Below are 22,314 nucleotides of genomic sequence, written 5' to 3'. Positions count from 1 at the left end.
CACTCTCACCCCACTCACCCCCCCTCTCACCCCCCCTCTCTCACCCCCAGTCCCATCCCCCCCCTCTCACCCCCCCTCTCTCACCCCCAGTCCCATCCCCCACCCTCTCACCCCCCCTCTCTCACCCCCAGTCCCACCCTCCCCCCTCTCACCAGCTGTCTGCTGCAGTGCCCACTGTGCCAGCCCTGTGTAGCGGGCAGAGACAGGGGCGAGGAAATAGGCTTCTGTTGTGTCCCGCCACAGTTATCAGCCCTCCGCACCCCCGCACCCCCACCTTTTGTTTGTGTTACCATAGCGATAACGAAGGCCGCTGACCCTAACTGACTGCTGTGTCTCATCAGAGCTGGATGATCTTTTGTTAATGACTCCTCCTTAAATAATGGGACTTTGTGTGTGTGTGAGAGGGAGAGAGGGGAGAGGGCGTGTGTGAGAGAGAAGGTGTGTGTGTGTGTGTGTGAGAGAGAGAGAGAGAGAGAAGGTGTGTGTGTGTGTGTGTTGTTCAGTTGAACAGATGTAAAGGACAAAAGGGCTCAGTCCTCAGGCTGTGTTGCCGTTATTGTTGTTCATGAGGAAGACACAAGGAGACTTGACATGACATTTGATTCATTTAGCAGATTTTTTATCCAAATCGATGTACAAATAGTGCAGCGCTTTGCATAAAAGCATCTGCTGAAAAAATCTACTTCTATACTGAACTCTGTGAAAACAGGGTGTGTCTCTATATCAGCATTGACTGTTTCAAATCTCTAAACAAAACAATCTTAAAGAAGAGCCAAGTCACATTTTACATCAAGCTTATCTTGTCAACACAAATACAGTACCGGGTTAAGTCCGGGTCAATATGGCAAACCAAGATAATTAGTTAGTTATTTATCAGTTATTTGTTTAGTTTTAGCGGCCCGCCATGCAGTGTTAGTCTCCTCAGTGCTAAAGCTAACGCGGCACAGTTCAAAGTATTCACCAGGAGGGTTCAACGAACGTTGACTGAGTGTTTATACTATACAGGTCCACTTGTCATGACCTACACAAACACGTCTGGTGCTAAATGACCACTCTGAACTGTGCTGCGTGTCGTGAGAGCAGAGAATGTAGCAGAGAAGCCACACTGAGCCACAGCTGCTGGTACGAACAAGGTCAACGAGAGCCGTCTCTGTTGCCGTGGCGCCTCTGCGGCTGTAGCTGCGGTGTGAGACTGTAGCGTTGGCTGGAGGAGGACTGGTGCATCCTGGGAAGTGCGGTCCTCCTGGTGTCTGTGCGTTGGCTCACTGGGCGTGAGCCAGCGCTCCTGCCCCCTGGCCGAACCCAAAGCCCTTAGGACCAAAGTTCTTGGCGTAACAAGCTGTGAAGGTAAATAATCTTAAATTATAGGCACAAATATAGAGTCAGTAAAAACACAGTTGGAGTTTATTCCATAAGCACATCTGGCTGCAGAGACTGCAGCATGTAAACAAACGCTTCAGTAACACGCCAGGCTAGCTTGTACAGAGAGTTTACAGTCAGTCAGGGGAGCTGCCGGAGGGAGAGAGCTGACCTTTACAGTAGATCTCTCCATCTTTGTCTGCCAGGGTGGTGGATTCCAGACCTTTGCCACATTTGGCACAGCGGAAACAACTCTTGTGCCACGACTAGGAGAGAGAGAGAGAGAGAGAGGGAGGAAGGATGGATGGGGAGATGGAGGGAGGGACGGAGAGAGGAATGAGGGAGAGGAAGGGGGAGAGAAGAGATAGAAAGGGGGAGGGTGGACACAGAAAGAGAGGGGAGGAGAGTTAAATAAGTAGGCTTGTCTCCAGTACTTCAGTACATAACAACAAGCCAAAACCCACAATCTGTCATTCTTTTAATTTTAAGACCATTATTCTTCTAGAACATATTTCCTAAGATATTTATTTTACATCAACAAACTTCAGACAGAATGTCCCTATGAAAATCTCTCTCTCTCTCTCTCTCTCTCTCTCTCTCTCTCTCTCTCTCTCTCTCTCTCTCTCTCTCTCTCTCTCTCTCTCTCTCTCGCGCTCACTCACACACACACACACACACACACACAGAGGAGCTGGAGGTCTTACATTTCCTCCTGCGACCACCTTCTCTGCTGCGTACACACTCTTGCCACAGCGAGGACAGACATCGGCCCCCCCGCTGCTCTGGGCAAACTTGGACGCGTTGGGGTTGTTGGTGGGCCGGTGGGCTTGAGGTCTGCGGAGAGAAACACACCATGATGCTCTGCTCACAGAGAAACACACCATGATGCTCTGCTCACAGAGAAACACACCATGATGCTCTGATCACAGAGAAACACACCATGATGCTCTGATCACAGAGAAACACACCATGATGCTCTGCTCACAGAGAAACACACCATGATGCTCTGCTCACAGAGAAACACACCATGATGCTCTGATCACAGAGAAACACACCATGATGCTCTGATCACAGATTAGGGAAGGTGTCGGAGGTTAGTTTACTGGAAGGATGTTCACACGCACTGCTGTCATAGGATAAAACACCCTGATAACTTTTTGTGTTCATTTAACTGACACTTTCATCTTCACGAAGAGGGGGATTTGAACCTGGGGACAATTTCTTCATAGTTCTGTCAAGGACAGGTGTATGTGTGTACAGTGTGTATATATTTGTCCCTGTTGTGAGGATGTAAACACAGCAGTTATCGCTAGTGTAGACGTGCAGACGTGCAGTGTGTGTGTGTGTGTCTCACTGTTCAGGCTTGATTCCCAGTCCTTCTCCTGTGTCCATGCTCAGTGTTCCAGCTCCGCCTCCAAATCCGTAGCCTTTTGGCCCGTACTTCTTGCCGTAGCAGGACTTGCAGTAGATCTCGTCCACGTGCACGGCCACAGTGGTGCTGTCCAGGTTCTTCTTACACGCCACTGGAGCGGGAGGACAGACCGGGGACAGACCGTCAGTCAACAAGGACACAGACCGGGGACAGACCAGGGACAGACCGTCAGTCAACAAGGACACAGACCGGGGACAGACCAGGGACAGACCGTCAGTCAACAAGGACACAGACCGGGGACAGACCAGGGACAGACCGTCAGTCAACAAGGACACAGACCGGGGACAGACCGGGGACAGACCGGACACAGACCGGACACAGACCGTCAGTCAACAAGCCTCTGAATACGTCAGGGGGAAGGTTGGAATCTTGGTGATAAGATTATTTTTTTCAGCAGTTTTCGAACTGAGCAGGCACGGTAAAGTGAGACTATTCATAATTGTAATGTATTAATTTAGCAGATGCTTGAATACAAAGCAACATACAGTATAGGGGAGAAGGGATTTGAACCGGCAACCTCTTGATTGTCAGTCACATTCTCTAAATGCTTCGTACCCTCCCTCAGTGGTGTAGGTTACAGGCACTTATGAAAAACGTCTGTCCCACCCACATTTGCAAACAAACCGACGCCCCCCCCAGCCCCCCACCACCCTTCCCTCTTTCACCACGCCAGGGTTGGGGTTAGGACGCTGGAACCATGATCTCACCGCTGTGCTGAACGTCATGTTGTGAAACAAAATCATTCTGTGCGTCGGGGATGTGTGGGCGGTAGGAGGGCTCACAGAAGTTCACACAAACAGCCTCCTTCAAATGGACAGGCTCAGAAGGCTACCTTCTCTGTCCCGTATAAGGAAAACTAGTCTGGTGTCACACGCAAACGCCGTCTCCAAATACGGTCAGGGAGAGGAAAGGGAGAGCCTCTGGACGGCCTCCTTTGCCAAATACTCTGCATTCCATTCCTGTACCTCTCGGTGCATCTGAGAACACTCGCGTTCCCCGGTCATCGTGATAACGACGAGATCTCAGCGGTTGTACTTACTGCAGAGGAAGCAGGACTTGTGGAAGCTCTTGCCCTCACACTGCATCTCCTCGGCGAAGTACACTGTCTTCTGGCAACAGCCGCACTTGTTGCCTCCACCGAACGGCATCCTGGCGACGCGCTAAGGGCAGATCTGAGAGGGAGAAATGTCGGCAACAGACGGATGAATGGGAATTAAGAAACAATTAAGTTTCACAAGAAACACAAGTCTTTTTTTATGGCAGTGTCGCTGTCACAAAAAATACAGATTTGTATGAACCGTATCTCTGTTGCATTCTTTACAGATACAAGGACAGACTCCCATGAAACGGCTCAGTAGGTCAGGCCAGACCCGTGTCCATCTCTTTCCTCTTCAGCCCTACCCACAGACTAAACCACATGTAGCCTGTGACCGACAGTTGAGTAGGTGTACTGTCTGTGCATGCATGTGTGTGTATGCATGTGTGTGTATGCATGTGTGTGTGTGTGTGTGTAAACATGGCCCTGCAAAAGGATCTGCCACCCCACACATTCAGTTAACCTCTGACCTCAACACTGGGGTCTGGTCACTCAAACAGATCCAGTCTGGCCGTAACAGGACTGGATAGGAACCACAGTCTGGCCGTAACAGGACTGGATAGGAACCACAGTCTGGCCGTAACAGGACTGGATAGGAACCACAGTCTGGCCGTAACAGGACTGGATAGGAACCACAGTCTGGCTGTAACAGGACTGGATAGGAACCACAGTCTGGCTGTAACAGGACTGGATAGGAACCACAGTCTGGCTGTAACAGGACTGGATTGGAACCACAGTCTGGCTGTAACAGGACTGAATAGGAACCACAGTCTGGCCGTAACAAGACTGGATAGGAACCACAGTCTGGCCGTAACAGGACTGGATAGGAACCACAGTCTGGCCGTAACAGGACTGGATAGGAACCACAGTCTGGCCGTAACAGGACTGGATAGGAACCACAGTCTGGCTGTAACAGGACTGGATTGGAACCACAGTCTGGCTGTAACAGGACTGGATAGGAACCACAGTCTGGCTGTAACAAGACTGGATAGGAACCACAGTCTGGCTGTAACAGGACTGGATAGGAACCACAGTCTGGCTGTAACAGGACTGGATAGGAACCACAGTCTGGCCGTAACAGGACTGGATAGGAACCACAGTCTGGCCGTAACAAGACTGGGGGACAGCGCTATACCAAGTCACCACGTCACAGCTGTTTCACACAGACAAAGAGTGACACTAATCTGCCTGTTCACAGGGTAAACAGGAAATACTCTGCATTTTATCTTGTTGTGACACAGCATGCTAGCCCTCCATGACCCTGGGCTACTAGGTTTAGTTTTATTCTTCGCTTTCTATTTCTCTGTTCTTGGATGTGAGAAAAGAGCTGTACTGTATCAATAACAGTTATTATTATTACTGCACAGGAAAGACCAGTCAAGGTATTCAGGAAACAAGCTACACACTCTTATCCTCCCAGGCTAAACAAGGTCGGCCAGCCTAGATAGTCTTCCCTCCATTTCCTGACCACTCCAAATGAGTCATTTGCGGGTTGTAGGAAGCTGTTATGGGCCTGTGGTGGTTTGCATGTCCAGCACAGCAGTGATCAAACACTTAGCGATGAACCTGAAAACGCCCACATCCAGCCCTGAACCATCAAGACGGACTACAGCACAAGCACCCTGTGTGAGCTAGAAGGGAGGGGACTCGAAAATATGCTTCAGATGACATTCAAAAGACGTTTCACAGAATTCTGCTGAATTGTTTTGATACACTTTTGTTAACTGGAGAACGAGAGATTCTCATATTAAGTTAGCTTCCATCTCGACACCGCTTGGTAGAAACTCAGAAGTCTGGAAAAAACATTCAGGAATAATATCACAGCTAAAAGACTATTTCACCAGTGAAGAAGGAACTTTATTATTATTATTATCATTAAATGTGTAGGTTCTCCTATCCATCTTCTACATTCTAGAACACTTGTCTGAGTGTGGCAACACTCAGAGCTAGCACAACTCTCATTCCAATGTCTCATTCTAGAATGTCACGTTGCCAGATTCTACGTGCTGTTGACCCTGTGTTGCAGTGAGGTAGCTGAGGAAGTTGTTTTTACCTGGAGAGAGGAGGAAGGCTGGTCCTGGGCTGGGAGGAAGGCTGGTCCTGGGCTGGGAGGAAGGCTGGTGCTGGGCTGGGAGGAAGGCTGGTCCTGGGCTGGGAGGAAGGCTGGTCCTGGGCTGGGAGGACAGGCAGCGGCTGGGGAGACGAGGACACAAGCTGCTCCAGAGATGTGAAGGCAGAGAAGAGAAGTGGAGGGAGGCTGAGAGAGAAGCAGCACTGGAACTGTGGGAGGAGTTTGATAGCATGGACAAGCAAATAAAGAGAGAAGAAGAAGGGAGGGAGAGGGAGAGGGAGGGAGAGAGAGAGAAAACAGAAAAACAGAGGGAGAAAGAGGGGGGGGAGAGAGGGTGAGAGAGCGAGATGGAGACAGACAGAAAGAGACAGACAGAAGCAGAGACAGCTGGTGGGGGAACAGTGATTCACCACCTCAGAGACAACAGTGAGTCTCTAATGATGTGTGGTATGGAGCTGGACAGTGTCCCTGCAGCCAAGAAGAAGACACACTACCTTACAAGGTGATGGTGAGGGAGAGCATCAGGATGTGTGTGTGTGTGAGGGAGGCGAGATTCCTCCCTCTCCCTGCCTCATTAGAGAGTAATAACAGCAGCACCAGAGCTGGAACAGACACATGAAGCATCTGGTTGAGGACAAACTTTCAAACCACAGAAACGCTACTGATAAGTGGCAGTGGATATTTTACACACTGCTCATTTCATTGTATTTATTACAGTCATTCGATTTATTATTCATGATGGGATCTCCATACCAGACTAGACTCCTCCTGTGGAAGGGGATCAGTAGAGGTGAAGCAAGGAAAGCAAGCAGGGAGGTGAAGCCAGGAGTGTAAGTCAGAAGCCAGGAGTGTAAGTCAGAAGCCAGGAGTGTAAGTCAGAAGCCAGGAGTGTAAGTCAGAAGCCAGGAGTGTAAGTCAGAAGCCAGGAGTGTAAGTCAGAAGCCAGGAGTGTAAGTCAGAAGCCAGGAGTGTAAGTCAGACCTTCACTGTCTGAATACAATATACTGCCTCCACATCACAGACTACAATCCCTGTCTCTTGTCCCCCCAGCCCCCCAGCCCAGGGCTCCTTCCAAAACAGGACTGGACCTCCCAAGCCTCCCAACCTCCCAGCCCCCAAGCCTCAGCCCCCAAGCCTCCCAGTTCCCCAGCCTCCCAATCTCCCAGCCTTCCAGATCCCCAGCCTCAGACCCCAAGCCTCCCAGTTCCCCAGCCTCAGACCCCCAGCCTCCCAGTTCCCCAGCCTCAGACCCCCAGCCTCCCAGTTCCCCAGCCTCCCAGGCTCTCTTCCTCCCAGATCCCCAGCCTCAGACCCCAAGCCTCCCAGTTCTCCAGCCTCTCATCCTCACATCCTCTCATCCTCCCAACCTCCCAGTTCCCCAGCCTCAGACCCCCAGCCTCCCAGTTCTCCAGCCTCTCATCCTCTCATCCTCCCAGTTCCCCAGCCTCAGACCCCCAGCCTCCAAGAACCCCAGCCTCTCATCCTTTCAGCCTCCAGGCATCTCATCATGAGTGGAAGAGACATGCTACAGTGAGGAAGGCTATTTATAGGACATGCTCTCCTCACCAACACTGGCTCTCTGTTACTGTCCTGTGGACATCCGGGAGAGAGAGAGGGAGAGGGAGAGAGGGAGAGAGAGAAAGAAAGACTGAGAGGTAGAGAATCAATAGATTGAACAAGAGCCAGGATATAGGAGAGGAGTAGATGGGATTGAGCTTTGGCCCAGTCCTGTTCAGACAAAGGAGGAGATGATGATGATGAGGGCGATGCCTGGGCTGTGATCAGACTCTCAGCTCCCTGTGTCTGGAGGAACCGGAGTCTGCTGGTGAGTCTGCCTCTGGCACGGCTGGTCTCAGCAGAGACACAGCTAACCTTCCTCTCTGGGACTGTTAAGGGTGGGTTTCTTACTGTTTTTGCAACACAAATTGTGTGTGTGTGCGTGTGTGGGTAGGAGCTGGTGTGTCTGTAGGTAGGTGCATGTGTGTGTGGGTAAGTGCATGTGTGTGGGTAGGTGCGTGCGTGTGTGTGTGTGTGTGTGTGTGTGTGTGTGTGTGTGTGTGTGTGTGTGTGTGTGTGTGTGTGTGTGGGGGTAGGTGCGTGAGTGTGTGTGTGTGTGTGTGTGTGTGTGAACGTTGTATTTGTGTGGGAGTGTTTTAACATGGGAATCTTTGGGCATCCCATGCTGTGATAACCCTGCTCTAATGTGGAACGCATTGTTTTACTAACGATAACCCTGCACTCTGATGCAGTCCGCTGTTGCAGTTAGAGTCAGACGCTTCTGGGTTCATAGCAACTGGACCCTGTAGTGATGTTGTCAATGTGATTAGTTGATGATTGGATTGTCATCAAATCCTATTTCCAGTGCCTGACAGCATGTGTTTGGTGACGTCTGGTGACATGGTGACATGGATGTGCTGTGATCTCGGCTGATGGTTATTGGAGGGAAGACGGCATCGCATCAGGAGCATGTCACGTCCATATCATCCTCAGCATCGTGTGACACACCTTCCCACCACTAGGGGGCAAATGTAAACAATACTGCCAGTGTTCTGGTATCCATGGTGTCATCACGGACCTTTCAAGAGGCCAGAAACAGAGAATGACCTCAGGAGATAACACTCTGAAAGTCAAAACAACAGCAGCTAAACACACTCTTAATATGTTTATGCTGCAGATGCGTTTAATGCAGACATACAGACGAGGAATCAAATCCACAACCTTGTGAAGCGCTAGTCGTGTGCTCCACTACTGAGCTACACTAACTCACACACCCTCACTGAAAACTGACTCCAGTTTCATATCCTACTGAGAACTGTGATTATACCTTTCAATATACTTGGGATGAAAGACAGCGTCCATTTAAAATATTTTTTTTTTCTATGTGTCTGACCAACAAAGGCTTATCAGATGAATGACAGGAAAAGGAAGTGAGGTCACAGTGTTGATTCCAGAGTAGGGCGATCTGAAGGAGGTTCGCTCTGTCTGGAGAACCCAGCTGTCCGCCAGGCTGCTGGCTGCTGGCTGCTGTCTGCTGCCCAGCCTCGCTAGCTGAGGGCTGGCTTGGCTGGCTGGCTAGCTGACCCCCACCCCCTGCTCTGCTGGAGCCTGTTGGTGCGGTTCCTCTAAGTGACCAGGAGAGGGCGCCAGTGTTCAAATCAACGCTGCTGTTGATGGCTCAAGTTTGGCTCCGTTGACACCCGAATTCTATCTGTCCAGAAATGGCAAAAGTACACACATCCTTCACGTAAGTAGAAGTACAGATACTCAAGTTTAAAAAGACTCTTTTAAAAGTTAAAGTACTGACTACACATTTTGTAGTGTGGGCTCCGACATATAGTAAAGTAAAAAGTAGCCATTATCTGTTTTAGTGTCATGCTGGTAACTGGACCTAACATCATATTAATACATTAACACAAAAAGACACTATAGACACGCAGCGCATTCGCCAGGAATCCTTTTTGACGGCGACTATTTCCAACATCTCCCTTTTGTTAAACCTTTTTAACCTTCAAAATTATTGTTCAACCTTTAGAAACTTTTTTCACATTTAAAAGAGGAGAGAGGGGGAGAGGGAGAACAGAGAATCCTACAACAGTCAATTTGGAGCAGAGTACGATAGAGTATTATAGAGTACAGTAGAGTACAATAGAGTACAGTAGAGTATAATAGGGTCCTCATCAAGTACTCACCAATGATGCAAACCTTTTTTGTGAACCTTTTTTTTCCAAAACATTTTTGTAAAAATATTTTTCAACCTTTAGAAGCTTTTTTTTGCAAGCTTTTTAACCTTTGTTTTCAAACCTTTGATTATTATTAAAAAAAAATTACCTTTAGAAACATTTTTGTCAAGGTAGAGAAGAATAAAAAATCAACCTTTTGAAACTGAAAATATTTTTCAACCTTTAGAAACTTTTTTTTCCTAAGCTTGTTTCGATTTTTTTTTTCAACCTTTTTAACCTTTTTTCACCACAGTTAAAGGAGAGGAGAGATGGGAGAGGAAAATAGAGTACAGTAAAGCAGGCAGACAGACAGGAAAGTAGACAGACAGACAGACCAGACAGACAGAAAACTGAGGATCAAGTCCAGCAGAACTAATTCCCCAGCAGGAAGTTCTGCTTCAGTTGCAGCCTCCAAATGCACAGTTTCCATGACCGTCCTCAGAAGTGTGTGTGTGATATGTAGTTGGGCGTGTGTGTGTGTGTGTGTGTGTGTGTCAAGAGGGGGATCACAATACTTTTCCTTTTCACACACACCAACTCCCACACAACCCCCCCCCCCCCCCACACACACACACACACACACACGCCCAACTACATATCACACACTCAAAATCCAATATCATGTAGCGCTGGTAAGTCCATCTGCCCCAGAAAACCCTGCCTGGGGAGTTCCACTAATGGGGATGATGTCATGAGCAGGAACCCCACAAACAGCCCAGTACACTCACAACTTCAGGAACGACGCAGAGCACGAATATTCCACTTTTATTAAGAACACGACAATAATCCAAATTTGATACGGTCATGTAAACATCATACTGTGTGGATATTCTGAATTAGGCCATATTCCGAAGGCAGTATTTTCCGATTAAGACATGTAGGATATGCCGATATTATTGGGCTTTTGGACAGTGCATTATGCGTTTACATTTTTGACGTTTGAAGCAGATAGTGACACACAGCCTCGCAGTCAACTGAACGTTGAGAATAAAAGTAACAACTAGGCCGAGTTAATCGGAGTAAGGATGGGTGCAAGTACACGGGAATATAAGTGGAATATAAAGGGGGGGGGGGGGGGTTGTCACATTAGCGATTTCATCATCTAGCGATGGTGATTTTCTTTTTTAAAGATAGCTCCTTAAGTATATCCTGTCGTGCTGCACTGCCAAGCATAGGCGTACTTATTCTAAGTAGTTCTTATCCTGTCTTGCTATTTAGTCTTGTAATAATAATAGTTTTGGCACACTTTTTGTAAGTAGTATAGTTTAAAAGTAGCTACAGCAGAGGTTAACGCGGGTTTGTTTTCTCTCCTTCACCACAAACCACAGTTTGTGTTCAAGCACAAGAAGTCAAGAAGAAACCAGAAGAAAGTGTCAAACCCACGTTGCAGGGATGTCTGTCTGTCTGTGTGTGTGTGTGTGTGTGGGTGTGGGTGTGTGTGTGTGTGTGTGTGTGTGTGTGTGTGTGGGTGTGTGTGTGTGTGTGTGTGTGTGTGGGTGTGTGTGTGTGTGGGTGTGTGTGTGTGTGTGTGTGTGGGTGTGGGTGGGTGTGTGTGTGTGGGTGTGTGTGTGTGTGTGGGTGTGTGTGTGTGTGTGGGTGTGTGTGTGTGTGGGTGTGTGTACGTGTGTACGTGTGTGTGTGGGTGTGTACGTGTGTGTGTGTGTGTGTGTGTGTGTGTGGGGGTGTGTGTGTGTGTACGTGTGTGTGTGGGTGTGTGGGTGTGTGTGGGTGTGTGTGTGTGTGGGTGTGTGTACGTGTGTACGTGTGTGTGTGGGTGTGTGTACGTGTGTGTGTGGGTGTGTGTACGTGTGTGTGTGTGGGTGTGTGTGTGTGTGTACGTGTGTGTGTGTGTGTGGGTGTGTGTACGTGTGTGTGTGTGTGGGTGTGTGTACGTGTGTACGTGTGTGTGTGGGTGTGTGTACGTGTGTGTGTGGGTGTGTGTACGTGTGTGTGTGGGTGTGTGGGTGTGTGGGTGTGTGTACGTGTGTACGTGTGTGTGTGTGTGTGTGTACGTGTGTACGTGTGTGTGTGGGTGTGTGTACGTGTGTGTGTGTGTGTGTGTGTACGTGTGTGTGTGGGTGTGTGTACGTGTGTGTGTGGGTGTGTGTACGTGTGTACGTGTGTGTGTGGGTGTGTGTACGTGTGTACGTGTGTGTGTGGGTGGGTGTACGTGTGTACGTGTGTGTGTCTGTTCTGGTGCAGGCTGTCTGGCACAGACGTGCTTCAGTGTCTCCAGCTGCAGGACAGGCTGGAGGAGGAGGAGTCTGCTGCTCCAGGGATGAAAGTAAATCTGTATTTGATCCCGTATGCATGGAGAGAGAGAGAGAGTGTGTGTGCAGAGGGGCGGGCAGGGTCAGAGTGGGTCTCTGGCTATTTTCAGATGGACCTGCTGAACCGCTCAGTTCTTCTCTGTGATACTAACATACTTCTCCACCCACAACCAGCCCTCTCATGATGAAGATGATGGGCCACCTCCCACACTGGGGGGGCTGAAGAATCGCTGTTCACACACACACACACACACACACACACACACACACACACACACACACACACACACACACACACACACACACACACACACACACACACACACACACAGACAGGAAGCAGCCTGGTTTCCATGCAGAACTCTGTGAGCCTGTTTAGAGAAGTATGTCAGTTGTGTAACAGTTTGACTGCAGGCCTGCCTGCCTCTCACTGTGAACACTGAGGTTAGGATGCTGATCCTCATTGACAGTGACTGCACCACTCCTCACCCCTCCTCCCTCCCCCCTCCTCCCTCCTCACCCCTCCTCCCTCCTCCCTCCTCCTCCCTCCTCACCCCTCCTCTCTCCTCCTCCCTCCTCACCCCTCCTCCCTCCTCCCCCCTCCTCCCTCCTCACCCCTCCTCCCTCCTCCTCCCTCCTCACCCCTCCTCCCTCCTCCCTCCTCCCTCCTCCCTCCTCCTCCCTCACCCCTCCTCTCTCCTCCTACTCCCCCCATCCTCTCACCTACTCCCCCAAACCCCCACCCATCCTCCTCCAACATAAAATGCCCAAAATGTTTACAAATATTATGAAAAACAGATTTTCTGACCCATTTTTCAGATGAATCCAGTTTCGTGTGTGTTGGTTTTACACTACTGAGAGCCATCTCTAATGAGAACACGCCTCTGTAGCAGTTGAGCCTGTTACATGAAGGATGTCAGAGTGAACCAGGCCTCTAACTGCTGTTTCGCCGACCCTGCTCATAATCAGATCTTTGAAGATAGCTGATCAGAAGTTGGTGTGTGTTTTTGCCTTTGTGAATGTGTGTGTGAGCGTGCTTGTGCATTTGTGAGCGTATGTGTGATATTTCCCATGTGGTCATTAGTGTTGGCCAGGTCTGGTGAGGCTAACTCAGGCTAATGAGGAAACTTCTGATGTTCTGACAGACCCACTCAGGCTCCAGAGCAGAGCTGAGGCAGACAGGCCTGCTAGTCTGCCCTGGACAGAGCTGAGGCAGACCGTTTTGTAATCACTTATAAGTAGTTTGGTTACTCCATGATGATGTGGTTGGGATTGGTTGCCAAGGAGATGACCAGTGAGAGGCAGGGATGCTGTTGGGATGCTTTCATGAGTCCGTCGCTACTAGCAACGCATGGCGAGTGAGCGTTCATGAAGACTCACACTCACTCACACAGACATACTCACCCACGCACATTCACTAACACACAGACACACTCACCTACACTCACTCACTCACACACATTCCTTCATAAAAGTGTCCTACTGCAAAGTGCTGTAATTGTGTTAGAGTGCATGACAGATTGAGTGGTTGCCCTGACTAGCTGAAATAACCAAGGGAAAATCGAATTAGGAGTGATGTGTTCTGGGAAACGGAGGCGCTGACTCTCAGCCCCGCCCCCCAGTTCCCCCTGACAACCCCCCCCCCCCCCCCCCCCCCCCCCCAGGCTCCCTGCAGCCCCTGTTCCCCTAATTATGTATGTCCACATGGCCAACAGGAAGCTATCCCAGTGAGCCAGCTGTGAGGGGTGTGTGTGTGTGTGTGTGTGTGGGGGGGGGGGGGTAGGCTCTGTAATCTGAATCACACAGAATACCTGAATCACAATAAAGTTTCACCCTCTTCATCCAGGACCACAGGGACAGAGTGAGGACCAGGAAAATGAAAAGCAAGTTTGCTCAGCAAAACAGATTTAAGCCTGATTAAAGGTATTTTCATACAACCATGTGGTCCCAGAAATTGTTTACAACATGTCATCTCAAGAGATTAACAGCAATTTATTTCGTTTGATTAAACATTTCTGCAAGCTAGCAATGTTCAGGAACATAAAACCTTGTTATTCACGCATGGATTAGAAACAAACGCTGAGTAATGGCTGTTTTGAATGAGAGAATATGCAGAACGCTCTCGCGATCTGTTTCCATCGGACAATCCTGCAGCAGAACCGCAGATCACTGTGACTCCTTTAGCTGTCTGCTGTCCCATCAGACCACAGACACTGTGACTCCTTTAGCTGTCTGCTGTCCCATCAGACCACAGACACTGTGACTCCTTTAGCTGTCTGCTGTCCCATCAGACCACAGACACTGTGACTCCTTTAGCTGTCTGCTGTCCCATCAGACCACAGACACTGTGACTCCTTTAGCTGTCTGCTGTCCCATCAGACCACAGACACTGTGACTCCTTTAGCTGTCTGCTGTCCCATCAGACCACAGACACTGTGACTCCTTTAGCTGTCTGCTGTCCAATCAGACCACAGACACTGTGACTCCTTTAGCTGTCTGCTGTCCCATCAGACCACAGACACTGTGACTCCTTTAGCTGTCTGCTGTCCCGTCAGACCACAGACACTGTGACTCCTTTAGCTGTCTGCTGTCCCGTCAGACCACAGACACTGTGACTCCTTTAGCTGTCTGCTGTCCCATCAGACCACAGACACTGTGACTCCTTTAGCTGTCTGCTGTCCCATCAGACCACAGACACTGTGACTCCTTTAGCTGTCTGCTGTCCCATCAGACCACAGACACTGTGACTCCTTTAGCTGTCTGCTGTCCCATCAGACCACAGACACTGTGACTCCTTTAGCTGTCTGCTGTCCCATCAGACCACAGACATGAGGACAAGAGGGGGATCCCAGACACCTGGAAAGCACCGGAACACGATACCGTTGTCGTCTTCGGCCTTCGCCGCCCACTTATTTACCAATCATCTTTCATGACAGAAGTCAAAGAGAGAGAGAGAGAGAGAGAGAGAGAGAGAGGTGTAGCTGGAGGCTGGAACAGATCAGGCTCCGCTGGTGAACGAACAGCAGCTTGGTTCCTTTCAGACTGTTTCTTCTCACTGGGGCCCTGAGCCTTATGTAAGACGAACCATGTCTTTCTGTCTGTCGCCTTGCTCTCTGTGTGTGTGTGTGTGTGTGTTTTTGTGCAGATGTGAATGTGTTATGCGATCGTTTGGGTATGCATGCATGTAGGTGGTATAGCATGTTTGTGTGTGTGTCTGCGTGTGTGTGTGTGAGATCACCCAAAGCTTAATGTGTATCTGCTTCTGTCTGACAAGCTCTGATCTGACATGACAAGAGACAGAGGAGGGAGGGGAGACAGGCAGGAGAGAGGAGAGAGGAGAGGGGTGACAGGGAGAAGGGAGGAGGGGAGGAGGGCAGGAGGAGAGGAAGGGCGGAGGGGAGAAGGAGAGGAGGGGAGGAGAGCAGGAGGAGAGGAGAGAATCTGGAACTCTGGCTCTAAATATAACAGACGGCCCAGGGCTGGTACATAAATACACTAACGTGATCAGCTGCAACACTTCCAAACCACACCAGCTCCTCTGTCTGTCTGAGCGGTCCTGCCTGCTGGTGTTCACCTGCGGGGGAAGGTGAGGGTGTTTACAGGTGCTCGGGGATGGAGAGATCCAGGAGAGGTAACAGCTCCTGCTGTGTGTGGAGATCAGACTCAGGGAGGCTGGAAAGTCTGGTGGCAGCCAGCTCTTCTGTGAGCTGTCGTCCGCCTGAGAACCCTAAGGGGACATCATGGCAGAGCATCACACAGGATAGAAACATGAAACAGTGAGTCACGGTGTGTGTGTGTACGCTGTGTATAGTATGTGTGTGTTTGCATGTGTATCTGCGTGTGCATTTAAGTGTTAAGAAAGAAGATCAAGGCAGAGAGCGAAAGGAGGGGGGAGAGAGAAAGGAAGAGACAGACAGAGATTCAGTCTCTGTCTCCTCTCAGCTCTCTGATTGGCTTGTCAGTCTGGTCCAGCAGCCCCAGCCCCGCCCCTCCTGTGTGGAGGACGAGGGTCTGGAGTGTGAGGCTGCAGCTGCATGCTGAGGGTTCGTCAGCAGCAGAGATGGACTCTACTGACATGCACAGCGTAGGAGCTGTCTGCCTCTTGTTACAGCAGGTTTCAAATCCGGTAAGAAAACTGGGATGCATTTTAGAGTTTGTGTTCTGTATTTCATGCCACAATATGTTTTATTCTGTTCTGTTATTATACAACTGACCCATGAAAGGATGGAAACTTTTGAACATGTAGTAGTTCTTCATCTAGAGATAGCTGCTTCCAAACCGTTAAATTAATATTTTCTTCATACATTGCCTGGAGTACTTGTCACTGCACACTGAATGTCAAACAGAGAGAGGGAGTGAGAGACAGATAGGGAGAGAGAGACAGAGAGGGAGAGAGAGACAGAGAGCGAGAGACAGAGAGGGAGAGAGAGACAGAGAGGGAGAGAGAGACAGAGAGGGAGAGAGAGACAGAGAGTGAGAGACAGAGAGGGAGAGACAGAGAGGGAGCGAGAGACAGAGAGCGAGAGAGAGACAGAGAGGGAGAGAGAGACAGAGAGCGAGAGACAGAGAGGGAGAGAGAGACAGAGAGGGAGAGAGAGAGGCAGAGGAGGGAGACAGAGAACGAGAGACAGAGAGGGAGAGAGAGACAGAGAGGGAGAGAGAGACAGAGAGGGAGAGAGAGAGAGAGAGGGAGCGAGAGACAGAGAGGAACAGAGAGAGACAGAGAGGAGCGAGAGACAGAGAGGGAGAGAGAGGGAGAGAGAGGGAGAGAGGGAGAGAAAGACAGAGAGGGAGAGAGAGACAGAGAGGGAGAGCAGGAGAGAGAGAGAGGGAGAGAAAAAAAAGAAAGACAAAGAGACAGAGAGAGAAGAGCCATCTCTCCATGTGTTCAGCGCTAGCTTAAAGTATTTCACACCGCAAGTCGTTGAATTTAAACAGTTACAAGGACATTCAGGAGATGTACAATGTAGATCAAAGTTGCTCAACGCGAGTTACCTGCATGTACAACTGACCTTCACTTGAGTTACTAGCAGTGCCTCACCTTTACACAATTCCCTTTTCATAGTAGTTCAGTTTCACATCTTTACAAATGTGCATATACTACTGAGGAAAGAGCCTACAGTGTTTGAGATGAACAGCTGTACAAGATGAAATGAAAAGATTGGAAGCTTATAATAAGCCAGAAAGCAGTTTGTAAACAGCCTGTAAAAAACTGTACAACAACATGTAACTGACATGCACACAACCGTATGCAGCCTGTAAGCACCCTGTTAGAAACCTGTAAACAGCCTGTAAGGTCTCTTTAACAGCCTGCAAGCAGCCTGTAGTCCTGTTGTAAACACACTGTAAACAGCCTGTCAGCAGACCACACAGGCAGGGTCAGGCTGTCTAGGGTGCCAGACCAGACCGTGCTGGCATCCTCTACACGCCCTCCAGCCCGGACCTGAGCCAAGATCTCTGCCATCAGCCTTCCCAGCATGCATCTCTCTGGAGGGTAGAACCATCCTCAGGGATAGCCCGCCCTGCCGGGGGGAGAAGCGTTGAGTCAGGAGACTTGGTTGTATGTGCTTGATTTCTTTGATTATCATGTGCAATGTAGCTAATTATAATTAGCAAGACAACCCTATCCAGATGGTCCATTAGTAGTTGTTGCATGTGTTTCATCATGATCCCTCTTTTCTCCCAGACACTGGTAGAGACGACTGTAACATAACATAAAGTTTGTGTCCCTTGGGCAAGGCACCTTCACCCTACTTGCCTCAGGGAGAATGTCCCTGTACTTACTGTAAATCGCTCTGGATAAGAGCATCTGCTAAATGACTAAATGTAAATGTAAATAACAAAGCAGACCATTTCAGTGCCTAGCAAAACACATCATGACATAGGGCAGCCTAGCATATAGCATTATATAACATCATAACAATATAGTATGGCATAGCATGAAGCATAGCATGACAAAACAGCGTAGAATAGCATAGCATTGTAAAATTTCACAGCATTGATGGATCCATTATTCTCAAGCTGTTATCCTCACATGGATGGTAGCCCCCTCTACAGGACTGGAGGACAGGCAGTAGGTCTGTAGGCGGTAGCCCCCACTAAGAAGACTGTACATCTTACCTGGGGGGCGACAGGCTGGTGTGTACACCTGTTGTCACGGTGGAATCTATCTTTTTTTTCTGATTTTTGCCTTGAGCGCCTTTCAGCATGGATATAAACATGTTTCACTGTTCAAAAGAAAAAGATACTGAAAGGACAAGAATATTAAGGGCTACAGTTGAAAGAAAAGAAAAAAACTAGGCATGACAGGTTCTGAATACTGATACAGAATACATCTTTGTATTGAATTGATGGTTCGAGAAAGATATTACAGTAAGGGTAAAACGAATGAGTAAAGTTCATCTCGCGGTCGTCATATAAAGCATCCGCAAACTGAATAAACGTACAGGATGTGTTTTGAACGTTCCTGTGCTCTTTGTCTGTTTCCCGCCCCCAGACACAGCCCCTGTGAGTACTGAGGACCATGAGTGTGAACATCAAGGCCGTGTCCCAGGCCCAGCCTGGCCCAGCCCTCAGCTCCAGCCTGCCCCTGCCTCGCAGCATGGCAGCCAGGATGGAGCCCAGGACATCAGTCCACCACCAAGACACGCTCCTCCTCCTTCCTACCCCGCCAACAGCCTCACGAGAGGAATAACCTTCAAAGTCACTTCCTCCAGCAGGCGAGGGGCGGAGTCTCTCCTGCCAGCCCCGCCCCTAGACCCCAGGGCGGCCGGGAGAGAGTGAGCGGCGTGCGTTCGGCCTACAGCAGCCCGCAGGCGCCCAGGAAGGAAGCTCCGAGCTCCAGGGAGACCCTCGACCTCCAAGGCCCCAGTGCCCTGGCCCACAAGGCCTTGCAGGAGCTGCACGCACGGAGAAAACGGCAACAGGAAACTGGGCCTTCGGAGGGCATCGCCACGACAACACGGAGGAACGGCTCGTCCAGTCCAGGCTCTCAGCCAACGGCCAGACAGGATACGGGAAGAAGGCCCGACCGCAGCAAAACACAGCTGGAAACGGAACGTGTTCTCCTGTGGCCCACTGTCGTCCCTGCCCCTGCTGGACCAGAGGGGGTGGGAGCCAGGGCAGCTCTCTAATCGAGGCCCAGGCCCGGCTTCCACCCCGGGGCCTTGTCCCTACAGGAAGGGCCTCAACATGCAGCGCAGAGGAAGCGAGCCAGCCAGGATAAATATGGCCGCTGTGGCTCCCTTCAGGTGCAGGTGAGGGCAGTGTTTCACCTCTCTAAACTATAGAATTTGATGTATATTGTATCACCAAAATATGTTTCATTATCTGATCACTGGTTGCTAGATAGATTGAACAGGTAGCTATGTAGATATTCTCCGGTATATACTTCATAAATCAGGCATACTGTGTTCTTTGTGATGTAGTGTGAGTCAGGCGGCTGAGCGGTTAGGGATTGGCTAGTAATCAGAAGGTTTTCTGTGTTTCATTCCCGTCGTTTCAAAATTGTTGTCCTTGGGCAAGGCACTTCACCCTACTTGCCTCGGGGGGAATGTCCCTGTACTTACTGTAAGTCGCTCTGGATAAGAGCGTCTGCTAAATGACTAAATGTAATGTGATGATGTGTGTGTGTTTCCTGCAGACTGCAGGGCGACGTGTGTGTGTGTGTGTTTCCTGCAGGGTGATGTGTGTGTGTGTTTCCTGCAGACTGCATGGTGATGTGTGCGTGTGTGTTTCCTGCAGACTGCAGGGTGACGTGTGCGTGTGTGTTTCCTGCAGACTGCAGGGCGATGTGTGTGTTTCCTGCAGACTGCAGGGTGACGTGTGTGTGTGTTTCCTGCAGACTGCAGGTTCAGGAGGACCTGGACGGTTCGCTGGATGATCTGAGTGACGGCTCGTCTGACTCCATGGAGGTGTGCTGTGATGAGCTGGGTGAGTCTCTGGTCCTGTTCTGCCCCAGCAAGGCCACTGTACCGAAATACCCCACTGAGCTTTGACCTTGAGGGCCATTATCGTTGAATAAACCGTGACAAATGTTTTCCAACCTGCTTGATAAAAATTCTGAAGCTAGAAACTTGTTTAGACAACGGACAAATAAGCGAACAAAATCGTGGACACGCTAAACAATCTTCAACCTGAAGTTAAATGTTCATGTTGATCACTGTGTTGTGCTTTGGACCAGCTTGATACCTTATAAACTCTGAATTTATAACCTTGCTTTGATGAACTAGTCAGCAAACTAAACCTCAGCACACTAAACAAACGTACTACTCACATTCGTGGTGAGAACGTTGTTACGTGTTTTGCTAGCAAGGCAGTTTCTCTAACCTTACACTACAATATTCTGTACATGCTGGATGTTATCCTTGGATTCAGTTCAGCCCCTGTCAGGGATCTCCACACAGTTGTAGCCAAGTTACAACAAAAGCTTCATTACACACCACCTGTTTCATCCATCAGGATCTGTCCCGCCTGTAGCAACGAAATAGTTAGCAATCGTGCAGTTAGCAACCATGTTGTTAGCAGGACGTTAGCTACATGCTGCTGTTTTACTGTTACTTAACTGCACACAAGGGGAAACTTGTCTTGGCAGTCTAGTCTCACCTGAGATGTTCACAAGTCTTTTTTTGGGGGTAGGCATGTTCAGGTCAAGTTTCAAGTTTGAGGTAGCTTAAAGTTTAAGTAAAGTCTCAATTTCCTTTTGGCAATAGCTTTCTGCTAGATGCAGGTTCGTTTTGTAAATCCCAGACAATTAAATACATTTGTTGATTTATCTACTGCTAGAGACTGCTTTTGACATCCTGTACGCCAGGGTTAGGCAACTTTGAATCAATAGATGATTGTATTTTTTGAATATTTTTGGTTGGCAGTCAGCACTTGTTCCAGCCACACACACAGCTGTGACCTACATGGTTTAGTTTTCGGTGTTCTTATGATTAGATTTATGCTGCGACTGCACCGAAGCTGTCTGAGTACTAAGGTGAAACTCCTCTTCACTCATCCCTCCATCTGTTTTCTGATGGTTTCGAGTCTCTCTGCTCCCTGACAACCATGAGTAGCACCTGTTCTCAGTGTGCCTTTGTTTCCAGAAAACAATGTTGTCGCCACAAAACGGGTCACTTCGAAACACACCACATGAATCCATGCCGCTCTGAGACACTGATGAAGATGAGGAGGATGATAAGGGAGCTGCAGGCTGGGGTGACAGCGTGTGGAGAGAGCCAGAGGTGATGATCCGAAGAACAGACCTCTGTTCTGACATCCCAGCACGCTCTGAGAGTCTACTGCATGCTGATGGCAGCTGCCTGATGAGCGCAATTTATACACAATATCCCAGAAATTGATTTATTTTCAGAATAAGAGAGAGCATCCTGATTGTTTCTTTTTGTGCTAAGTAGACCAATCAGTTTTCTCTTGGGGAGGGTGGTGGGGGACCACATATCTTAGTTTCTGACCGTTGACATACTGCTGTAGCACTCATAATGTCAATGGTCAGAAGATTTGTACACAAAATTCCCACCATGGTAAATTTCTTGTTTGTGTACACTTACTTGATTCTGATTCTAAAACTGCTGCCGTTTCACAACACTCACCCAAGAATAACATGATGGTGAATGACCTTGACCACAGTGAGGGTCCCTTGTCCTCTGGGACACAGGAGGTGAAGAGATGGTGTGTTCCTGATGTAGACAGATGGAGGGGGAATGGAGGATGGACTGATGAGAGGGATGGAGGGATGGTGTTTAATGGAAGGATCAGGCTTTCATCTCACTTCAGTTCCGCTCTCATTCCCTCCAGGACAGACAGGGCTGCAGGGCCTGTTACTGTCTCTGGCTGCTGACTGACTGGCTGACTGGCTGGCAGGCAGGCAGACTGGCTGACTGACTGGGGGATATGTTACTGTCTCTGGCTGGCTGACTGACTGGATGGCAGGCTGACTGACTGGCTGGGCTGACTGGGGATGTCTCTGGCTGGCTGACTAGCTGGGGGGTCTGTTACTGTCTGTCTGTCTGGCTGACTAGCTGGCTGACTAGCTGGGGGGTCTGTTACTGTCTGTCTGTCTGTCTGGCTGACTAGCTGGCTGACTAGCTGGGGGGTCTGTTACTGTCTGTCTGTCTGGCTGACTAGCTGGCTGACTAGCTGACTGGCTGGGGGGTCTGTTAAACTCCGGAAAGTTGTGATGCTGTGCTCTCTCCAGCTGGACAGATCTGTTCTCATGAGCAGACTCCGTGATGGGCTGTCTGGCACCAGAGCTGCAGAGTTCAGCTTTTTGACAAGGGTCTAAACTCAGATGGTTTTCTCTGGTGGTGAGTTTCTCCCTGGCCCCAGCAGCTGCTGTGTCCCAGCAGGAACACAGTAATCCCCAG

General features: G+C 49.4%; 2 protein-coding genes across 2 annotated transcripts in view; one reads left to right on the top strand and one right to left on the bottom strand.

Moving 5' to 3' along the window:
* Positions 1-602: 602 nt before the first annotated feature.
* On the bottom strand, positions 603-6,110 carry LOC136932279 (cysteine and glycine-rich protein 1-like). Its single transcript, XM_067227561.1, has 6 exons — positions 5,941-6,110; positions 3,831-3,963; positions 2,714-2,882; positions 2,064-2,193; positions 1,532-1,625; positions 603-1,339 (listed from the first exon to the last, which is right to left on the bottom strand). The coding sequence occupies exons 2-6, from the start codon at positions 3,937-3,939 to the stop codon at positions 1,263-1,265; spliced, it is 579 nt and encodes a 192-aa protein (XP_067083662.1). The 5' UTR covers positions 3,940-3,963; positions 5,941-6,110; the 3' UTR covers positions 603-1,262.
* A 12,360-nt stretch (positions 6,111-18,470) lies between these two features.
* Positions 18,471-22,314, top strand: part of nav1b (neuron navigator 1b) — a 34,256-nt gene continuing 30,412 nt past the window's right edge. The window contains exons 1-4 of the mRNA XM_067237276.1: positions 18,471-18,578; positions 18,667-18,948; positions 19,052-19,203; positions 19,791-19,862. Coding sequence (XP_067093377.1) covers positions 18,471-18,578; positions 18,667-18,948; positions 19,052-19,203; positions 19,791-19,862 — 614 coding nt within the window. The remainder of the gene's footprint in view (positions 18,579-18,666; positions 18,949-19,051; positions 19,204-19,790; positions 19,863-22,314) is intronic.

The sequence above is a fragment of the Osmerus mordax genome, chromosome 1 (genome assembly GCF_038355195.1).
Source record: "Osmerus mordax isolate fOsmMor3 chromosome 1, fOsmMor3.pri, whole genome shotgun sequence".
Lineage (NCBI taxonomy): Eukaryota > Metazoa > Chordata > Actinopteri > Osmeriformes > Osmeridae > Osmerus > Osmerus mordax.
Note: the sequence above shows the minus strand (reverse complement) of the source record. Positions and strands in the feature narration are given on the sequence as shown.